This window comes from Tachysurus fulvidraco, chromosome 3, assembly GCF_022655615.1.
Source record: "Tachysurus fulvidraco isolate hzauxx_2018 chromosome 3, HZAU_PFXX_2.0, whole genome shotgun sequence".
In the NCBI taxonomy this organism is placed as follows: Eukaryota; Metazoa; Chordata; class Actinopteri; order Siluriformes; family Bagridae; genus Tachysurus; species Tachysurus fulvidraco.
This window is the reverse complement of record NC_062520.1, coordinates 12,236,288-12,256,394: the sequence shown is the minus strand read 5'-3', so window position 1 is coordinate 12,256,394 and position 20,107 is coordinate 12,236,288. Positions and strand designations below refer to the sequence as shown.

Below are 20,107 nucleotides of genomic sequence, written 5' to 3'. Positions count from 1 at the left end.
GTTTTATTTTTTTATTCGAAATATCAAATGTATGCAGAATAAATGAATTTTTAATACAATTCTAATAGTACGGAATAATAAACTAATATTGAATTCTATAATGCATTCAAATTAAATGATTTGGATTATGAAAAAAATGAACATAAATAACTGCTCATATTAACTGCTCATTTAACCCTTATGTGTGAATTGGAGGGGATAAATATGAATGAGAAATATATTGGAGTTGTCTAATATGTGTCTCTGTGCTTTGCAAAGATTTATTTGGTTTTTTTTTTTGTTTGTTTGTTTGTTTGTTTTTTTTGCATTGATCAATGCAATTTTTTCCAAAATGAATTAAAATAAAATAAAAAGAATAAATGAAAATTGCTGTGGACAAATTTGTATGCCAAATACTGTAAATGTTTAAATGCCAGTATACACGAATGAAATTCAATATATACTGTTTACAAAGACATATATAGAATATAATAGTTATATAGAATATAAGAGTATTTTAGTATGCAATTGAACAGTATAACAACAAGATACAGTATCTGATATTAACCCCATTAGTTCTACTCCACATACTCACACCTTTACACTGAGGAGTTAAGGGCAAGCTAAAACTTTGTATTGCTCTTGTAGCAACAGTGTAAATAAGCAAATTTTAAAGTTATTTGAAGGTATAGTAAAATACTGCACTCGATCATTTGTAATCAGTGGTGAAAATGAGTAGTGCCCTTATTAACCCACTGCTGAGGCATTAAACTGAACAAGAATCTGTCTTTGGTATCGAGTGCTTTATATATGCCGTATATATACAGTAGAGGAAAGCTTTTGGAAGATACTTATATTTTAACCATAATATGCAGCACGTAAATATTTGTAATGGTTTTTTGAGGGTTCTTTGGATGGTAATGTTTGATTTTGCTCTTGAAGTTCTTTATGAACTTTAGATCTATTTCTAAAAAGGAAACACATTATTTATTTATTTATTTATTTATTTATTTATTTATTTATTTATTTATTTATTTTAAACATAGTTTCTTGCTTTTAATATTATTTTTATTTTATTGATTTTTTTTATTTTTATTTTTTACTCTCACATGATTTCACTTGTAGGTGTACTAACAAATATTATTAATATGGGCAAATGAACTTTCTTGTTGATTACAGTACACTGAATATGATTAGACCTTTCTGCATAAATTCAATAAACATCATTGCAATTAGTATCAGTCAGTGATAAATTGACGATGAACTGCTAAAGCTGCCCCTAATCTCACTAACTACTCACTGAGCCATTATCTTTCACCGTTCACATTTACCAACATGATCTACTGTAATGAGAAATTCATAAACATGGAAGGGCAAATGGATATCATTTAAGGCCATGTTATAATTTTCTGTCAAAACACAAAAAAAAATCATGAGCTGTTTTCTATTATGTGCTTTTCTGCTTGACATTTTTTTCTGAAAAAATGGTAATAAATCAGCTTATAGTTTTAATAGTGTATTTATTTTACTGCACATTTTATTGGACTACACCAGGCCAGATTTCTTCAGAACTTGCAGAAATGTTACTAATCTAAAGATCTTAATAGAAGAAGCATTATTGAAGCATTATTAATGTGAGTCGAGATGTTGAAAGGTAATCATAGAATACTTAGAAACAGTAAGTCTTACTCAAACATGGGTTTAATTATGGCAACAAAAAAACCCCATAACTTTCCTTTTATAGTGAACTCTTTTTACCTAATGTATGACATGAAGTACAAAGTGGCATTAGTGACTCTAATGCAATCTAGATCTGATGCAAATGTTGCCCTTTCCAGCCCATAATTATATAGTGTTATAGAAAGTTAGTTTTATTTTTGTCTTTGCTTTTCTGGTTGAAGAATTTCTACAGTACCGATGCTATGCAAAGACGTACTCTAGATATAAAATGTGTGAAAAGTATAGCTCTGTTCAAGTAAGTTCCTTGAGTTATGATGATTAACCTTAGACATGATATGAGCTGGATCTGCAATACTAATCCACCATGAAGTGTTCTGTATGAACACAACATCTGTGGAAAAACACAAAAGCTTCTCTACAGATACTGTAGCACGCATACTGGACAATGGTGTCTAGCAGATATGCCTGTGAGTGTGAAAGAGGGGAAAATAAAGCTGATATCTCTGTAAAGCTAAGAGCAACACACCTGATATCACTTTCTTTCTGCTTTTTGCAGGCTCATAATAGTATCACTGCAGACTGTGCTTTTTTGAGTGGCTGCTTGTGGAACTTGTCATTGACCTTGCATAAGAGCAAGTACCTACAGCAAAGCTCATAAATGAACTTCAGAGTAGTTGGATCTCTCAGATAACCATGTTACTATACCTCAGTTATATTTTTTTATATCTAACCAAGTCTAACCTAGGAATAAGTGAATGAAAAATGTTAGTGAAATTGTTGGAATATTTCATTAAATTGAAACAATTTAGATCCAAGTCAAGAACCATACAGTATATAACTGATGCCGTACACAGTGAAATGAGACAACGTTTCTCCAGGACCAGGGTGCTACATAGAACAAACACAAAACACAGACTAACACTTAGTAAGTTAGTCCTAGAAACACAAAGTGCATTTGTGCAACCTGTTGCAAACAATACACCAAACACAATACACAAAAGACAATACACAAAAGAATATACACAGAAAGCAGCGCCAACCAGAGTACATACTGTATATTTTATAGTACATGTGCAAAAAATACTGGAATGAACACTTAATTTTAATAGCAGCGGTTATATGAGGTATTGTAATGAATTGTGCAAAACAGCAATTGACTGAGATGTGCAATACAGCATGTGTAAAGAGCAAAAACAGTGCAAAACAGCATGTCTACAGATCCGTAAATGTAAATCTTAATGTAAAAATGAATGTTGTGCCTAAAGTGCCTAACTAAATTAAATACTAGTACTGTATATGAATCCTCTATAGACTTCTAGGTTTTACTTTCAGAGTGCATCTATATTTAATAAAGCACTCATTAAGTGTCCCATTACGATCTGAGAACGGTCACTTATGAAATTCCACAAAGATTTCAATTTGTGTGTTTAATTGCTAGACTGTAACAATGTTTTATACTGTGGTGATAAAAATTAAACTGTAATAAGATGCTACAAAACATCAACAGTGTGAAATATCGCACATGGGGAATTTTTATCTACAGTTTTGAAGACACACTTATGAATTGCCTAGTGCAAGTGCTCACAACAGTAGACATTATGCAGCTACCACAATGTGCAACATGAACATTCATTTCAGGTTTAATAAATATACTAATCTATACAAGTACCGATCATAAGACATTCATTACCATATGATTACATAAAGTACATTAATGCAATAAGATTTGGTGACACCTAAAACTTTGGATCTGTTGCTACAGTCTGAAATATCACCTGTCTTCTGTTAGATGATGGACATAATATGCAAAACATAGCATGAATTTTGTTATGAAGTGTTTCTAGCTCAAAAGCATGCCAGAATGCAAGTGCTGATGCAGACAGGTGTAAAGTGGTTTTAAAAGGTGCTCCAAATTTAAAAAAAAAAAAAAAAAAAAAATTGCTATGTTTAAAACATTGCCCATTATATTGTTTGGTAAAAATGTTCTATAGCTCCAACTGCATCTCAGACAATCCTATATGGGTTCTTTCATTGTCCTGAAGCATCGCATCAAGTGAACTATGCTCTTTAAAATGAGTTTATTAGATAAAGAGGGAACAAAAACAACAACAACAAAACTTTGGACAGTGTGAGCTAAAGTGTGAATGAGGAAAAAATACATATGCTGGAAGAAGCTGAAAGGTTTGGCAGCAGGTAGGAGGAGAAAGATTAGCTCAACTGACAACTCCATTAGAGACTTAACCTTAGCTTTGATCATCGCCTTAGCCCCGCTTCAGCTTAGCTGACGCCTGAGTGCTGATACACAGCAAAGCTGACAGGCTTCCGAACACAGGTCTGCCTGTGATCAAAGACCTGTCTCTAATGACTGGAGCAGCAGCACTCACTCGGCTCTCCTCTGAGACGGGAAGCTTCCAAATGCAACCTCACACTCAGCCCTAATCTCGCTCTCTCTCTCTCGCTCTCTCCCTCTCTCTCTCCCTCTGCCTCTCTCTCTCTCCCTTTCAAATATTTGCACTGCATATTTCAACACTAATATGACTTTGTCTTATTTTGCTTAGTTTGACATTATCTACTGTGGTACCATGTGAACGTTTTTCCAATTCAACAACCTATGCAAAAAATGCACCTCTATTTTCGAAAACAGCAAAGCTTTTGTCTTTCCTCTTGCACCACCTGTGTACACTTAAACATAAACTGGTCTAAGAACTGAAGAGCTACTTACTGTTTCTCTCTCGACTTCTACAAGTCTTGGTTTCATTATTCAGTTAGTCATCTTACAAGACAAGATTCATTCACATTTACTCTAAAGCAATCAGAATTTTCCAAGGTGACTTTCAGCTGAGTTGAGTAGATGAGGGTTAAGATGTTTGCTCAAGGACCAAACAGTAGAAAATGGGGTGGTACGAGGATTCAATCTCTCAACCTGTCACAGTAATCCAGAGCCCTAACCAGTAAGCCTCTGTTTCCACTTCTATGAAATAGTTTTTAATGTAATAAACTGATCGCAAGTAAAAGGAAACTAAAGAACTTAAAGGTAACATTTTACAATACGGTTCCTCAATTTGTGCTTAAGTACTTACTAATTTACTGTTAAGTGTTACCCAGTAGTAGGTCATCAATAGTTACATGTCAGTAAAAAATTAATCATTGTTGTTTAAAGTATTATAATGTGTAACTAATATTAAATTATAGCTATGCTGACAAAATCAGAATGATTTGTAATACTATATTGAACCACTGAGATATCCACATCTACATGTCCATGCTATGTCATCATTAGAGTAATTAGTCAGTACTTTAAGCTTTAATCCATAATGTAAATTGATACCAATTCACTATATTAATTCTGGGAACAATATGAACATAAAGAATGAAAGAGTAATGGACCTTTGATGGATTTACACCCATTTAGTATTTGTTTTTTTAGTCAGTGTAATCTAAGGGTATCAATAATGATCACTTCTGTTAGAATTCTATAAAATGTTGAAGAATTATTTTCATTTAAAATGACAACAGAGAAAGCAAGAGGCTGTGTCAGAAAGATGAGTGTAATTTAATAAGCTTTTATCAGATTAAGAGATTATTTAGATTTATCTTTATTTTTCAGATAGAGTAGTACAGAGGTTTATTAGGGTTTAGTAAAATATATACTGTAATGTGTAAACTAAACTGACTTTATATAACTGATTATTAAATATAATAGGGAAAAAAAACCCTCTCAATATTATTTACATTAGAAATGGCTGCTGTTTAATATCAGGTTTGTTTAAGGAATGATTAATGTTATGAGCACAGTGAAGAAACCCCTTTCTTCATGAGCATAAGCAGGAACGTCAGGTTAATTTGCTCTCCTGCCAAGTGTTTCATATGACAATGACTCAGTGAGGAGAAATAGTGCTTATGCCAGAAAGATGGCTCTTCATTAAACAGAAAACATATAAAGAAACTTGAAGGTAGATGTCGTATCGAAGTCTGCAATTTGTCTTAAAGTATTAATGTTTATAGACTACATCACAGCAGATGGCTTGCTACTCTCACCTTAAATGTTTCCTGATATATATTTTCTCAAATTTACACTTGGAAATATTTTTATGTAATTCATTAATAATAACAGGCTGTGATTGACTGCTAGTTTGAAGGCAACATTAGGTAATCAATATTAAAGAAGGACTTAAGCATTTTTTTTTTTTATAAAAGGCTTGCTGATGGTTTTGTACCTTTTTTTCACAGCATCACACCATTCTACAATCAGAGCCTTTTCTTCCTGTGAATGTGTTTTTGTCTGCATTGTGAAATGTTACTTTAAAAGGCTCCATCATACTTTTAAACCTTATTGCAATAGATAGATAGAGTCATTGTCCTAGATAAAATCACAGCATATTTGGTCCATTAATCGTGTGACTTTTTACATTTCTCTATATTTTAGTCAGTGATAATAAATGATATAAATGCTCTTTAAAGGTTTTTACTACCTGTAATTTTCACTTATTTGTTTCCAAATTGCTTCGTTTCCTTTATATCACACAGCACTTAAGACATTTCAGATCAGTAAGAAAAAACGTGTTTCCAATTCAAACATAAGATGACAACATAAAAGGGGCTTTTTAGTATGTTTTCAAGGCACCTTAGTCAAAATGTTGCTACAGACATTAGCTGCTACAATCCAGCTTGTGATTGGAGGCATTTTTTATTTAACAATGGTAAGGGTGTATTATATCAGCAGACAAGACAGCTTTATTGCTTGCAGTACATTGTCATTATGTAAAATATAAACATATAACATTCAAGCTGTAATTTGTCAAAATTCTTTGGTTTAGTGGCCTAATGGTTAGAGAGTCTGATTCGTAACCCAAAGGTTGTGGGTTCGAGTCTCACGCCGGCCACGACTGAGGTGCCCTTGAGCAAGGCACCAAACCCCCCAACTGCTCCCCGGGCGCCGCAGCATAAATGGCTGCCCACTGCTCCGGGTGTGTGTTCACGGTGTGTGTGTTCACTGCTGTGTGTGCACTTTGGATGGGTTAAATGCAGAGAACAAATTCTGAGTATGGGTCACCGTACTTAGCTGTATGTCACGTCACTTTTTTCACTTTAAGTTACCTTTCATAAAAAGCAATCCTGAAGTACAGAGTAATAATTTCGGTATACAATATTCAACATTGTTGAATTTTTTTCAACATTGTTGATTTTTTTAACTGTAAAATAAATATCATGGACCCCTAGCAGCATTTATTTCATAAACACAATCCAACTCTTCAAATATTTGCCTTGTTAGTCAGACATGTATTATGACATTGCAGCTATTTATTAGAGCCTTAGAGTTTCTTATTCCTAAATCATTCACAAACAAAACACATTAGGTACAACATATCGTTATTTATAGACCTACTTGTTTTTGAGTTATTTATGTTATTCATTCATTCATTTTCTACTGCTTATCCGAACTTCTCGGGTCACGGGGAGCCTGTGGCATCTCAGGCGTCATCGGGCATCAAGGCAGGATACACCCTGGACGGAGTGCCAACCCATCGCAGGGCACACACACTCTCTCATTCACTCACACACTACGGACAATTTTCCAGAGATGCCAATCAACCTACCATGCATGTGTTTGGAGCGGGGGAGGAAACAGGAGTACCCGGAGGAAACCCCCGAGGCACGGGTAGAACATGCAATCTCCACACAAACAAGGCGGAGGCGGGAATCAAACCCCAACCCTGGAGGTGTGAGGCGAACGTGCTAACCACTAAGCCACCGTGACCCCCTTATTTATGTTATGATCATTTACACTTATATTTGTCTTTGGTTTTTGCTATGTTTATTGATGACATTGAGCCTTGATCACTGTATGTATGTCTTGATCACTGTACGTACTTGATGACTTTAAAAAAATGTCTTAAACAGATTGTTTCCCTTTTTTTAAATTCATTCTAATTCTGTGTCATCTTAAAGGTGGGTTGTCATCTCCAACAAAATAAGAAAATAGCAGCTCTCCTGATTCAAGGTTTCTATAGACATATTTCTCATGTCTGTGCTACAATTACAAGTTGAGTTTCAGTTCACGTTTGTGACATCAAGACGTTTTGTATTATGCCTCTGTTTTTATCTGTATAACCATAATTGACAGAGTATTTTAATTAGTTGAAATAAAACCTAAGTAACCCCACTTGTGCCACCAGTGACTCCTAAGGGTTAAGGACCAGGCTCCTGACCCCACTTAGAGAATCACTGTGATCACTAATTATACAGCTCTGGACTCAGTGATCAGTTTGCACTTTTAGGCTCACTTTTATGGACTGATTTTACAGCACAATCACTTAATTTTCTGCTGTGACATCAGACTACTACTGCAGAGTCATTTAAAGACGTAGTGTCCAGTGTCTAACCTGTCACATAATCACTATGCACATTTAAATCTGCTGAAGTAGACCTTTGTTATAATAAGCCATATGGCTGATTTGTTACATAATGATTTATGTGGAGAAAACAGAGAATCCAATGGCTTTGCAAATAAGTTGGGATTTCCTCTTTGTCATTGTCAAATGATTTATGGTATTTCAGTGAACAAACCATGATGATAAATAGTGTGGTTTAAGCTCTTGTCTTGAAGTCACAGTGCGGGTAGATTATACAGTGTCTATAAGTAAACAGGTCTTTACCTACTGGCTGGTAGCCCTGCCTTGTAGGACCACCAAATGGATTCCTGCTGCCAAAGGAACCACCATCAATGGATCCATATGACATTGTGGAGCTTTGTTTTGGTGCTTGGAAGTCAAGAACAAGTTGTGTGATCTGTAGGGAACAAAAATATCCAGTTACTGGAGATCAATACTTATTCTTAAGGATGGAATTAGATTCGCATTACTGTATTATATCATTGCTCCAAAATGTCAGTGAAAAAAAAACACATACATAATACAGTGTCAAAAACAGAGGCCAAAGGACGGCTGTTCGGATGCATCAGAGCTGTAAACCATGTGCTGTTTGGTATGAGGAGGCTCTGCAGACTTGTGTGTGTAATTGGGTCTGCATGTCAAACAGCATTCAGTATCAGAACAGATGACACAGTGTGAAAGGAGCGGGATGTATGTGATGCAACATTCATATACATCCATAAACACTTTTACGCATATTAGTGTGTAATAGCATGATAGCCTTAATTAGGTCCTATGTTAGACGATGACTGTAATTATGGCTTTAAACAACCCTCTTGTACTGGTTGGATTACGCATTTGCATTCTGTGAGAGGCATGCAGTAAGTGTTAAATGGTTAAAATAATACCTCAAGAGTACTCCGATGGTGCAGAGAACTCATCAGCCATGAGCATGGCATATACGCACCTTAAAATGTCAGCATCTAGCATTTATACAGTGGCCTTGACTGCGCTGTGAGATTCCACATCAATAGTACAAGGCAGTACAGTATTATTTTCTTATACACTATAAGAAAAAAAAGCATTTTTCAGGTTTAGGATCAGAATCTGATTTAGAATCCTATTTAAATGAATACATTACTGTATATAATGACTAAAACGAATGAATTAGAAAGACTTAGAAGTGGTGACAGAGCTCTCAGTTGGTAGAGTCCCTAAGGGAGAAGCGCAGGGGGTCAGGTCTCTGCCACAGAGGACACTGTACATGAGATTAGTTCTGCCTCACGGCCAAATAATCCAATTCATTTTTACAGAGTAGGAGGATTAATTACTTTTGTCAGCCAAGAAACAACTTCTGTGCTTCTTGATTTTGAGCCTGGCTGGTGAGCTACTGGCAGCACTTTTACAAGCTTCGCCCTCGTTGCCTTCTTCTTTCTAGCGCTCTCACTTTCTTCCTCCCTCTCACTTACACATAGACATGCAAACAGCATCACCCCTCCTTCTCTTTTCACACACACAAATATGCATATGCCTTCTTATTAGCATTTAAAACACTGAACCCATATGAGATTCAGAGCCAACCATTTAAAGTTCTAGAAGTTTATGGATGAATTTAGTTCATTTTTGTTCCTACATATTATTCTTGTTGTGTGTGATATTTCTGTTTACGTTCTGAGCACTATTTTCATCCAGGTTCCCATTTCTAATTCAAGCATGCTCTGTGTAAGCTGTGCCAGTCATCTGCTTATTGCAAGAATGAAAATTAGTGAAATCTAATCACATGACATTATGAAAATGTCACTGCACTGAACACATTCAGTTCTTAAATGGAATGAGAGGAACTGAATGCAGAAGTCACTTTTCACCTAATATTATGTAGTGTAAAGGGGCATGATGGCCTATTCATTACCGAATCAGACTCTGGGGCTTTTCCCTAATTTTCTATCTAATCAAAGTCACACACATATTGTAGAGAGTGACATGGAGGTTCGAACAGAAAAGTAGCTCTGTGATGGGCAGGTCAGTCATTTTTAAATGTAAGCAGTTCAATTAACTAAGGTTGATCATTGTGTCACTCTTCATTAGCTGATCTTTCATCTGATCCTGTTGTACAAATCTGTCTGAGCCTCACACACAGGGTGTGAGATGAAGGAGGAAGGTACGCTTGTACCCTTGTAGTGAAATTGATGTGTCAATGTCTTTTAGTCATTTATATGGCTAATAATGAATAATTAACGTCAGTAAACAAGATCCACTCTATAGAACTAACATATACCTGCCTGTCAATGTCACAGCCGCATCGGTAGCTAGTAGGTTTAGTGAAAAAGACAGAAGAAAAGTCCACATTCTTACATTTTACAAGTTTTATTTATTTATTTATTTTTGTTTGTTTGTTTGTTTGTTTGTTTAGCATTTTTAGATTATACCTGCTTTGAAACACTGCAATGCCATAGCCATGATTTAAATTCAAAGCCTGGAGCATGGAGCCAAAACAATAAAAATGTTACAGTGTCTAAATGACACTCAGCACAGCAGAACAGCAGGCAGCATCTTGCCTCACAGCTCCAGGGTAACTGATATGATCCTGAGTTCCATCAGCATGGTGTTTTGCATGTTCTCCCTGTGCCCATATAGGTTCTTTCTGGTTTCCTCCCACTGTCCAAAAACATAGGTAGGTGAAATGATGATGATAAAATGCATGTAGGTGTTGAATGATTATGTGAATGTGTGTGCCATGGTGCAGTGTGGTGAGTTGACACCCCATCTGGAGTGAATTACAACCAATGATCCTGGGATAGGCTCTGGATCCACCACAATCCGAACCAGGATAATATGGTTACTGAAAATGACAGTACGAATGAAAACATTGTTTGAACAGAAAATGATGATTTATTGTCAAACCTGGATTTGCCCTGACATATACTCTGCAGCTAATCAGGAGGATGGATTCAAATGTACACAGCATTAAATTGCTATCCTGCATTAATGTGTGCGAAGGGTCAAACTATTTGATATTGGGCATTTAATATGATGGCAAATTAGCATTATATGAGGCTAATTAGAAGTCAAATTGAATGAGATGAAGTGCTTTTTTATACTTTGGAAATGATGGGTTCAGTTATTTATCTAAGATGGACATTATCAAGTGTGGAATATTAATCATATTTCCATCAAGAGACACTGCAGATTAATAAGGAATCCATCTTCGTGAGGAAGATGGCAGTAGCGTCAATGCTAGCAGTAATATTTAGAAATGTGACTCAATTATAGATTGTTAACAGTAAATCATATTCCATATTTCATATGTTTTATATGGTTATGCTTCGAATGCATTGCTTCTAAAATGTTACTTAATTTCGCATAATCAAGAATCAGAAACCAATCAGGATCTAGCTTAGCATTTAAACATCTTTTTTAAGGGTCCAACAGTGGGTCTTTTTTTCTTAATATTTTGTAGTCAACAATCACTGCCAATTTTAAAATAAATTGAAATGGATTTGATTGGATATATTTTAAGTATGCAAGTTGATTTCATGTGTGTGAAAAATGAGGAACACCACCATTTAGTTATTTAGATGGAAAAATATACCTCTTGTAATTCCAGGACTCAGAAAGCTGAAATAAAGCATTAGAAGTACAGAAAGGAAAATGAATGTGACCTCTATGTAATATAATGTATATAACCCCAGCTGAGTTAAACAGGTAAGTCTGGGTGTATTTGAAGTGGGCGTGTTGGTTAAAGGAGACAGGGAGCAGAGTGTGTGTATGATCAGACAGGCCTGTGGAAGCATAGCAGTGCTAAATACAGCCATCAGAAGGCAGGCAGGATTGTGAATGCCCTTAGGGGACTGACAGAACGCCTCATCACTTTCCCTCATTCTGAATTGGTCCCCTCATCTCCCATTATCACCACAGAGAGGCTTAGCACAGCATGAGGGAGCACAGGCACCGAGTGGAAAGAACCTGCAGCAAAAGACACTGCCAGAGTAACAGCAGCAGCAGCAGCAGCAGCAGCCACCACAATGGCTCCTTACTACACACATGCAACTGCACTGGAAATGTACTTCTGTAAGCATGTACATATAGTTTACAGTAAACAGTTATTAAAGCAGTGAATTCTGTTATTACAGCAAAGCATTTTAATGCAAATTATTTTAATGTTGACATCATTTTTGAATGTGAACAGTTTCAAAATTCAAATTCAAATGTAACCTGAACAGGTGTCAAGCTAACACAAAAAGTGTCATCTTGGACTTATATGATTGCTGAGGCTTACTGGCAGAACTGCAAGTCATGGCCACCTTGATTTCACTTCATATGCATGGGCAAGTACATCATATCTAAACTCGTATGCTGAAATATAACTTGCTAAATCAATATGCAATATCAGCTATTACACTGTAAATAAAACAGTAGCCTTTTTTTGTACATACAGTATGGTGCAGCCTAGACTTTCACATGACTGAATGATGGTCCAATTTCAGAGCACATTAAAGCAAGAATGAATTATGACTTTTTTAAACTACTGTACTCTGACAGTAATGAGGGATATCTGTGATAAATATATACGCCTGACTCACCATCAGCAAAACTCTCATATTTACATCTTATTTCACCAAACACCACCAAAATGGCGATCTCCTGATGTTTTTTTTTTATTTTCAACGTATATGTATGTAAATACATAGACCATACGGCCAGAAGCATGTGGAAAGCTTTGTCTAGGATCTGTGTAAGATGTAAGATTAACATCTCTTTTTACTGGAACAAAGGAGTTCAAACCTGTACCAGCATGACAATGCCCCTGTGCACAAAGCTAGGTCCATGAAGACATGGTTTATCAAACCATATCTTTATGCATAATGAATTGATTAGATGTGTCTTTTTGCAACTCCACAGAAAAGCACACTAAGTCTAGAAGTTTAGAAACTTTTTAGTCTGCAGTTGTTAAATTTCCCCTAAAGTCTAGTGAACCATGCAAGAGTTTCCAGTCACAGGGTCATCTTGGCGCTCTGTGGCCGCTTGTGATGTGTGAGCAGTTCAGTGACACTATTTTATCACTTTCTGAGTGACGTCTCTGACTCTAATATTTTTATACATGTTTTAATTTTCTGATCAATTAATCCTGTAGTGTGAGTGTACCCCTCTCCAACTAGTTCTAAATACAGAAACGGCCAAAACAGCAAAAAAACAAATATATAAATATATTTCGACTTTCCCCGTTAGGGGTCGCCACAGTGAATCATCTGTTTCTACCTAACTCTATCCTCAGCATCCTCCACTCTCGCACCAATTAACTTCATGTCCTCATTTAACAAATCCATATATCTCCTTTTTGGCCTTCTCTTGACCTCTTACCTGTGTCCAAACCATCTCAATATAACCTCTCTGACTTTGTCCCCAAAACAGCCAACCTGAGCTGTCCCACTGATCTGCTCGTTCCTAATCCTGTCCATCCTCGTCACTCCTAAAGAGAACCTCAACATCCTCATCTCTGCAACCTCCATCTCTGCCTCATGTCTTTTCCTCACTGCTACAGTCTCGAACCCTCGCTACTGTCTCGTACACTGTTCCTTTAATTCTTGCTGTCTCGTACACTGTTCCTTTAATTCTTGCTGTCTCGTACACTGTTCCTTTAATTCTGTCACACAACATTCCTGACCCTTTTCTCCACCAGTCCAACCCACCTCTTTTCCACACATCTCGTCACACTGGACAGCTGACCCTAAATATTTAAACTCCTGCACCTTCTTGACCTCAGCAGCCTGTAACCCCCCTGTTCATAAACATGCATTTTCTCTTTATATATAATACATATATGATATACAGGAGGAGGTTATTCCTGGGAAAACTCACTGCTGCTGCTATCCGATGGAAAATGGAGGAACCTGATGTCTACTTTTGCATATTTAATAAAGAAAACATGCAAAAGTAGAAATCAGGTTCCTCCATTTTCCATCGGATAGCAGCAGCAGTGAGTTTTCCAGGGAATTTTCAAACGGTACACAATTCATAGCTTTTGCAAAGAAGAAACAGTGTTTAAGTGTGTGTGTGTTTCAGTTGGACTTTGTTCTATTTTAAACTCTAACCACTCTCCTGAAATCAAAATTGACCTTCATAATATTTTTTGCAATCTTATTTGTGTGAACTGTTACAAATTTCCCGGTGTGAGACCATGTTGAGCAAAGAGTGATTCTTTGTGTTTTAGTGATATTTCAGAATGACTGCCCACTATTTCACTCTTTGAAACTGCTTCTCAGGAAGTCATTGCTCAGATTCTTGACAGCAGGAGTAACACACACACACACACACACACACACACACACACACACACACACACACACACACACACACACACACACACACTTACTACCAACTGAAACTGCCATGTCATCTAAAAAACTCATTATTGATATAAATCTCTCAATTATCTTTCTAAACCACAGCATCACCACAGCCTGGGTTCTAGTGATGAGCTGGTAAAAAAAGTGATTAATTCTCCATAAAGTCAATCTTTACCCTGCACGATGACCACACAACTGTTAAAAGAAATAGTGAATTACAACAGAAGGCTTTATTAAAAGTTAGAGTAGAGGTTTGAGTTTAATGTCCGTGCACAGTGGTTAGAGAGCTCATGAATGCTCCTTCAAGCCTTAACAAGCTCCATTTACACAATCAGGCTGCAGTGGCACTATTTATGAGTCACCCCTCAATAATTATTCAGAGAACACACTGAGATGTGGTTTTGTTTCAAGTGTTGTAGCCAGTTCATGCAGCTATACCCAACAGTGCACCTACACACAACACACACACACACACACACACACACACACACACACACACACACACACACACGTACGCTTGCTCGCACACGCACATGCACAACTCCCCAGTAAACAACAAACTTTGCAAATATGGCACAGTAACAAGCGAGCAGTGTAGCAGGCTTGGTAATGATGACAAAATACAAGAAGTCAGATCTAACTATAATCTCATGCTCAATCTTGGACTCTCTCTTGTTGCAGTGAATTCCTATCAGAGCAGGAACTAAAGATAGCTCTGCACAATTTTCAAAATAATTGGAGTGTAAGAAAAGACGTCTCATGCACAGCACCGAACAGACTTCAGTAAGAGATGGTCTGCTGTGTGTCTGAATGTTTCTTAATGATTAGGTGTTATTTAATCTAAAGAATGGATAATGTGTTCTTTAGTAGTCAATTTAGTGTGACTGTACAGCACTATCACAGTAATTGTGGACTGTTTGTGAGTTAGACATTTTGATTAAATGTATTTATTAAGTTGTAGTTGCTCTGATGTGCTGTCTTTGCTAAATATGACTACCGAGTTGATGGTTAAATAAAAACAAGCACCATATTAAAAGGGTTTAAGTCTTTACTTAAGGGTTTAAGTAGTACATTAAGTAGTAGTTTTAATGTGACAATTATGTTAATCTTAAGTGTGGCTGAACCTGAATGGCACAGAAGAAGTATAGTGTGTAAAACACTGAAAGCAGTGTTAAAATTAGGGTGGCTAAACTTTCCAGATTAAGTCAGAGTTTACAGGTATCGAGCAATTCGCAATTCTTCCCAGAGACTTTTTCACAACGTCAATGAGAGGCAATTTCAGCATTCATGATTATTGAGTGCAGTATTCTGTTTTAACAGAAGTATTGTGTGTGTGTGTGTGTGTGTGTGTGTGTGTGTGTGTGTGTGTGTGTGTGTGTGATAGGTGAATACTTCAGACTATTTATAGACTGCTGTTTAAAGGGTGCTTTACACAGGTGCAGTGAGGGAGACACGAGGGAATTAGGTTACACTGAACTGGTCACCCTATATACCCCAGCTAAGAGATGATAACATGCCCATGTACAGAGCATCATCGAGTGCCAGATATGGTCAAGCTATGGCACTGGTAAGTATATTGTTGGCCAAAAGTGTCCCAACTGTAAGCAGCTACACTTATGATATTCAAGGTAAATCCAAGGTAAGTACAAAAATCACCCAATTATAGCTAATGCATGTACACCATTTCAATTTATGAAATGGCTCGACTAAAACATATGGGCATACAAAGGCTGAGCAGTGTGTTCAGAAGCCAGGTTCAGATGATTTCAGGGCCAGATGAAGGTGGTATACATTAATATAGCGCTTTTTTCCTTATAGGAATCACCTGAAGGCATAGTGATGAATAAGGACAAGACACTAACTACATAGCTGATTCAGGCTAAAACACCTCCTGGGAGGAGGGAAAAATGGGCTCTTATTTTGACATCACTGTCAATGGGAAGCAGATTTATAGATTGGACAGACGGTCAGCCACATGAGCATCAATAAAATTTAAAACACAGTCTGTCCACATGGTGAGAGGAGAATTCAGAATGCACAGTAACCTTCACTCAGGCACAGAAGAAAGGACCTTGATAATTTCATTTACTTGAAAGAACAGAGGTGACCTGCCACTCATTTAATTCAATTCTCAGTGATGGATGAAAAGAAGAAAGCTGTTTATCTATCTATCTATCTATCTATCTATCTATCTATCTATCTATCTATCTATCTATCTATCTATCTATCTATCTATCTATAACGATTTGTAACAATTGTAACAATTTTGTATATCTATGAATGTGTCATTACAATAAGAAAGTTGGTTTAGCCTTTGCTCTCTTTAATCATACACCTATCATAGACTTACCACTTATTACCATGGCAGTGAAAAATATTACTACTTCTATGTAATTGAACGACAAATTATAGAATCAGTCGCTATAGTCTGATACGTAACCAACAAAATGAATTCCACTACTATGTTACAGTTACTTCATTGAAGGTGGACATCAAGAAATCAGCAAAATAGCAAGTAATATAATAATTGTGCTTATTATTATTACCTTGTCAGTACTGTTCAGCTTACTTGAATAATGCATATGTACAGTAGTAAAGAGAACAATCCATGCCAGATGGAAAATATTTGGAATTTGTAGTTACTGATATTTACTTCGGCTTGTTCTGTGCAATGTACCACTGGTTTTGGGCCTAACCGATTATGCATTCCCACAACTATCATAATGTATACATGCTTTGGAAAGTTTTTGACCAAAGAACATAGCTGTCATTTTTATCCAGCTCATACCTTTGTACTGACACATTTTATTAAGAAGCTAATGTATTTTATGATAGGATAAAATTGATTAAAATGTGTAAAACAACTCCCTGAGCACACAAAGTTGCTGAAATATATTAAAATGAACAAAATTATAAAAGGGTGCATTGTAGTGAATCAGGTAGTGCTGCTGCCTCATAAGTTCTCTGATTCAATTCTCTGATTCACTACCTGTATGAAGTTCTGGTGCATTCTTCAACTTTGTTCCTGGCTCCAGAACTAGTGCAATTCTGACCAGGAGAAGGCAGTTAGTGAAGTTCAGCTGCCTACCAAAGATTGGCCACCAAGCAACAAGCAAGCAGCTATTTGCATTATTTTCAGCATAATTACAGTAAATCAAGTCAATGAAAATATATGACTATGCAATTAGACAAGAAAATACCTTCTGGATTGGTCTTCTACCTTTTAATTAAACCGTGATAATCAGTCATTTTTCTCTCTTACAAACCTGCCAGTTTCTAACAGACAGGAGTGCATGAACTTATGACTTCTATATGTATACATTCACACATGTGGCAGCCAGTCTCACTCATCTGTTCTGAGCATAGCTATGAAATTCTCCCTTTAGGGATTTCAAGCTGCTTTAGTGTTGGACTTTGAGGGGGCTCTCAGAGCTCTCAGAGCTGCCTGGCTTCGGTCAAGGTTTAGGACAGATGGCCTACTGGACATCCAAGTTACAGCCTTCTGGTTCTCTCCAATTGCCACATATGTTCCCCCTCCAGCAACTGCTTCCTGGAGTTGTTTCCCAACATACTCATCACCATGGTTACTTAGCCCAAGCGCTATGTGTATGCTAACATGCATGGAGTCTCACATCTAGGGAATAATCCAAAAAGAAAATGTCACTGCAGTGCTTAGGGTCAAAAATACACTTGCAATAATAGATGTAATTTAATTAAAAACGATTTCATTAAGATTTCATAAATCAGATTTTTATAGATCACTACTGAATAGGTTAACATGTATAGTATAAGTGAAAGTACTATATTTTTGGTTTAGTCCCTTGGTTTATTCCCTAAACCATCAGAACAAAAAGTATGAGAATTATTTTTCTTGAGATATTTTTTTAAAGTAAACCACGCCACATCCTGAAAAACAGCTTGTCATGCATGATAAAGATCCATAACGATTTCACAACCACCAGCACAGTCAGAGCGACCCAGATAAACCTTGCCATCTCCAGTGGATTGGACATGCCCGTTGATTTTAGCAGCCAAAACTCCTTAGAGCAACCAGACGGGAATGATACAGCAGAGTGATTAGCCTGGAATTGTAGCTGCCTGTGTCTTTGTCCTCTGGTGTTGTGGACATTAGACATTCATGTATCAGTCGACCTGTCTAATTAATATTATATATAACCCATGGTGATATTTTCAAGCCCAGTGTAGCATCATTACAGACCTTTGTGAAATATTTCACCAGTTAGACTCACTATGTGTGACACGCTATGTCTATTCGCTTTCATTTTCAGTGTGCTCCAACAGTTTTTATGCAGAGTTTGAATAGAGCCAATGTGTAAATTCACACTATTTAATCCCATTTGGAAAATAATTAGCAGGTGAACAGAATGTAGTGTCTCCTTCATTAGGAAACTGTTTGGCTTTCTTGCTTACGAATGGCGAAGGCTTTTTCATGCACTATAATTTGTAAATGGATCAGCTACAATTATAAGGCATTAATTAATGCATTATTTTGTGTTCCTTAAAATAAATTATACCACAGCTTGGTTAAACTCTCAAATCTGCTTGGTTATAATATATGCATTATTCTATAGTTATTATTATGCATATTAAATATATCCAAATAAACATAGATGAGTCATTTTCTTCAGAAATTTCCATTATTAAAAAAAATCCATAATGATTAACCCCAGTTTTAGATTTTGAAATTCTATTAATACAGACAGAAGTAGTCAATGTTAAATGGTAGTTTCAGCCTTAACAAGAAAGGTTTAATATTAATGTTCTCTTATTGCAATACATTGTTTCTATAGTAATAGATTATTCTCAGGGGGTTGTATGGCTGACAGTAAGAGTAATAGCAATGGAATTTAAAATCATGTTGTTGTTTAACAATACCGACCTGTAATCATTGATAGGAGACATTTATTTAACAGTTATGACAGGAGTTTCTCAAGTACAAGAGAAAGAGCTAGAGAGAGAGACAGAGAGAGAGAGAGAGAGAGAGAGAGAGAGAGAGAGAGAGAGAGAGAGAGAGAGAGAGAGAGAGAGATGCTGGTGAGGGAATGGCTGTTCAGTGAGTTACAGTGATATAGTACTGTATAAACCTTTAAACTGTGCAATATATCATTAATAAAACCAACATTGCAATAATTGGCAAATGACTGTGGTATTAACAGATTAACATGTAAAGAAAAGTGCACAGGAAGACAACATGGTTATCTTTAGAATCCACTTCAGGTTGGTAATGACATGATGTGAAGCTACACCAACATGGATTATTTTATATAACCATGTATGTCTGAAGTGTGTTGTTCTAGTACATGTTACAGATTCAGGATGTAGAACATTTTATTCCAATCCGAGGAATTAATTATTTTTTTTTATTTATTTACTGAATGATTGAACACCTAAATTGACTAATCTACCGTTTTTTTTATTCTGAATATGGACAATAATTTGAAGTCACAAGAAGATCTGGTTTGTATTGCATTTACATTCATAAATTAATTCTTTCTTTCATTCATTCATTTATTCATTCATTCATTCATTTATTCCTTGATCTTCTGCAAAAGTGCTTTTCTGGACAGGTCATTGTGAAAACAGAGCTGGGAATTATGTGCACAATGCAAGAAGACAGTCTGGATGGGACACCATAAACCTATGCCTATGACCTATTTAGCATAACCATTTCAGCTTATGACTGGCTGTTATAAGGTAGAAGGAAACAGAAGA

At 36.3% G+C, this 20,107-nt stretch overlaps 1 protein-coding gene across 4 annotated transcripts in view; it reads right to left on the bottom strand.

Annotated features, from left to right (window-relative positions):
- The window catches only part of tsnare1 (T-SNARE Domain Containing 1), a 147,532-nt gene that overhangs the window by 113,952 nt on the left and 13,473 nt on the right, over window positions 1-20,107 (bottom strand). For all 4 annotated transcript variants that reach the window (XR_003441073.2, XM_027149940.2, XM_027149939.2 and 1 more), the window contains exon 2: window positions 8,316-8,448. Coding sequence is in view for 3 of the 4 variants with exons in the window: in XM_027149940.2 (XP_027005741.2) it covers window positions 8,316-8,400 (85 nt within the window). In the remaining variant the exon portion in view is untranslated. The remainder of the gene's footprint in view (window positions 1-8,315; window positions 8,449-20,107) is intronic.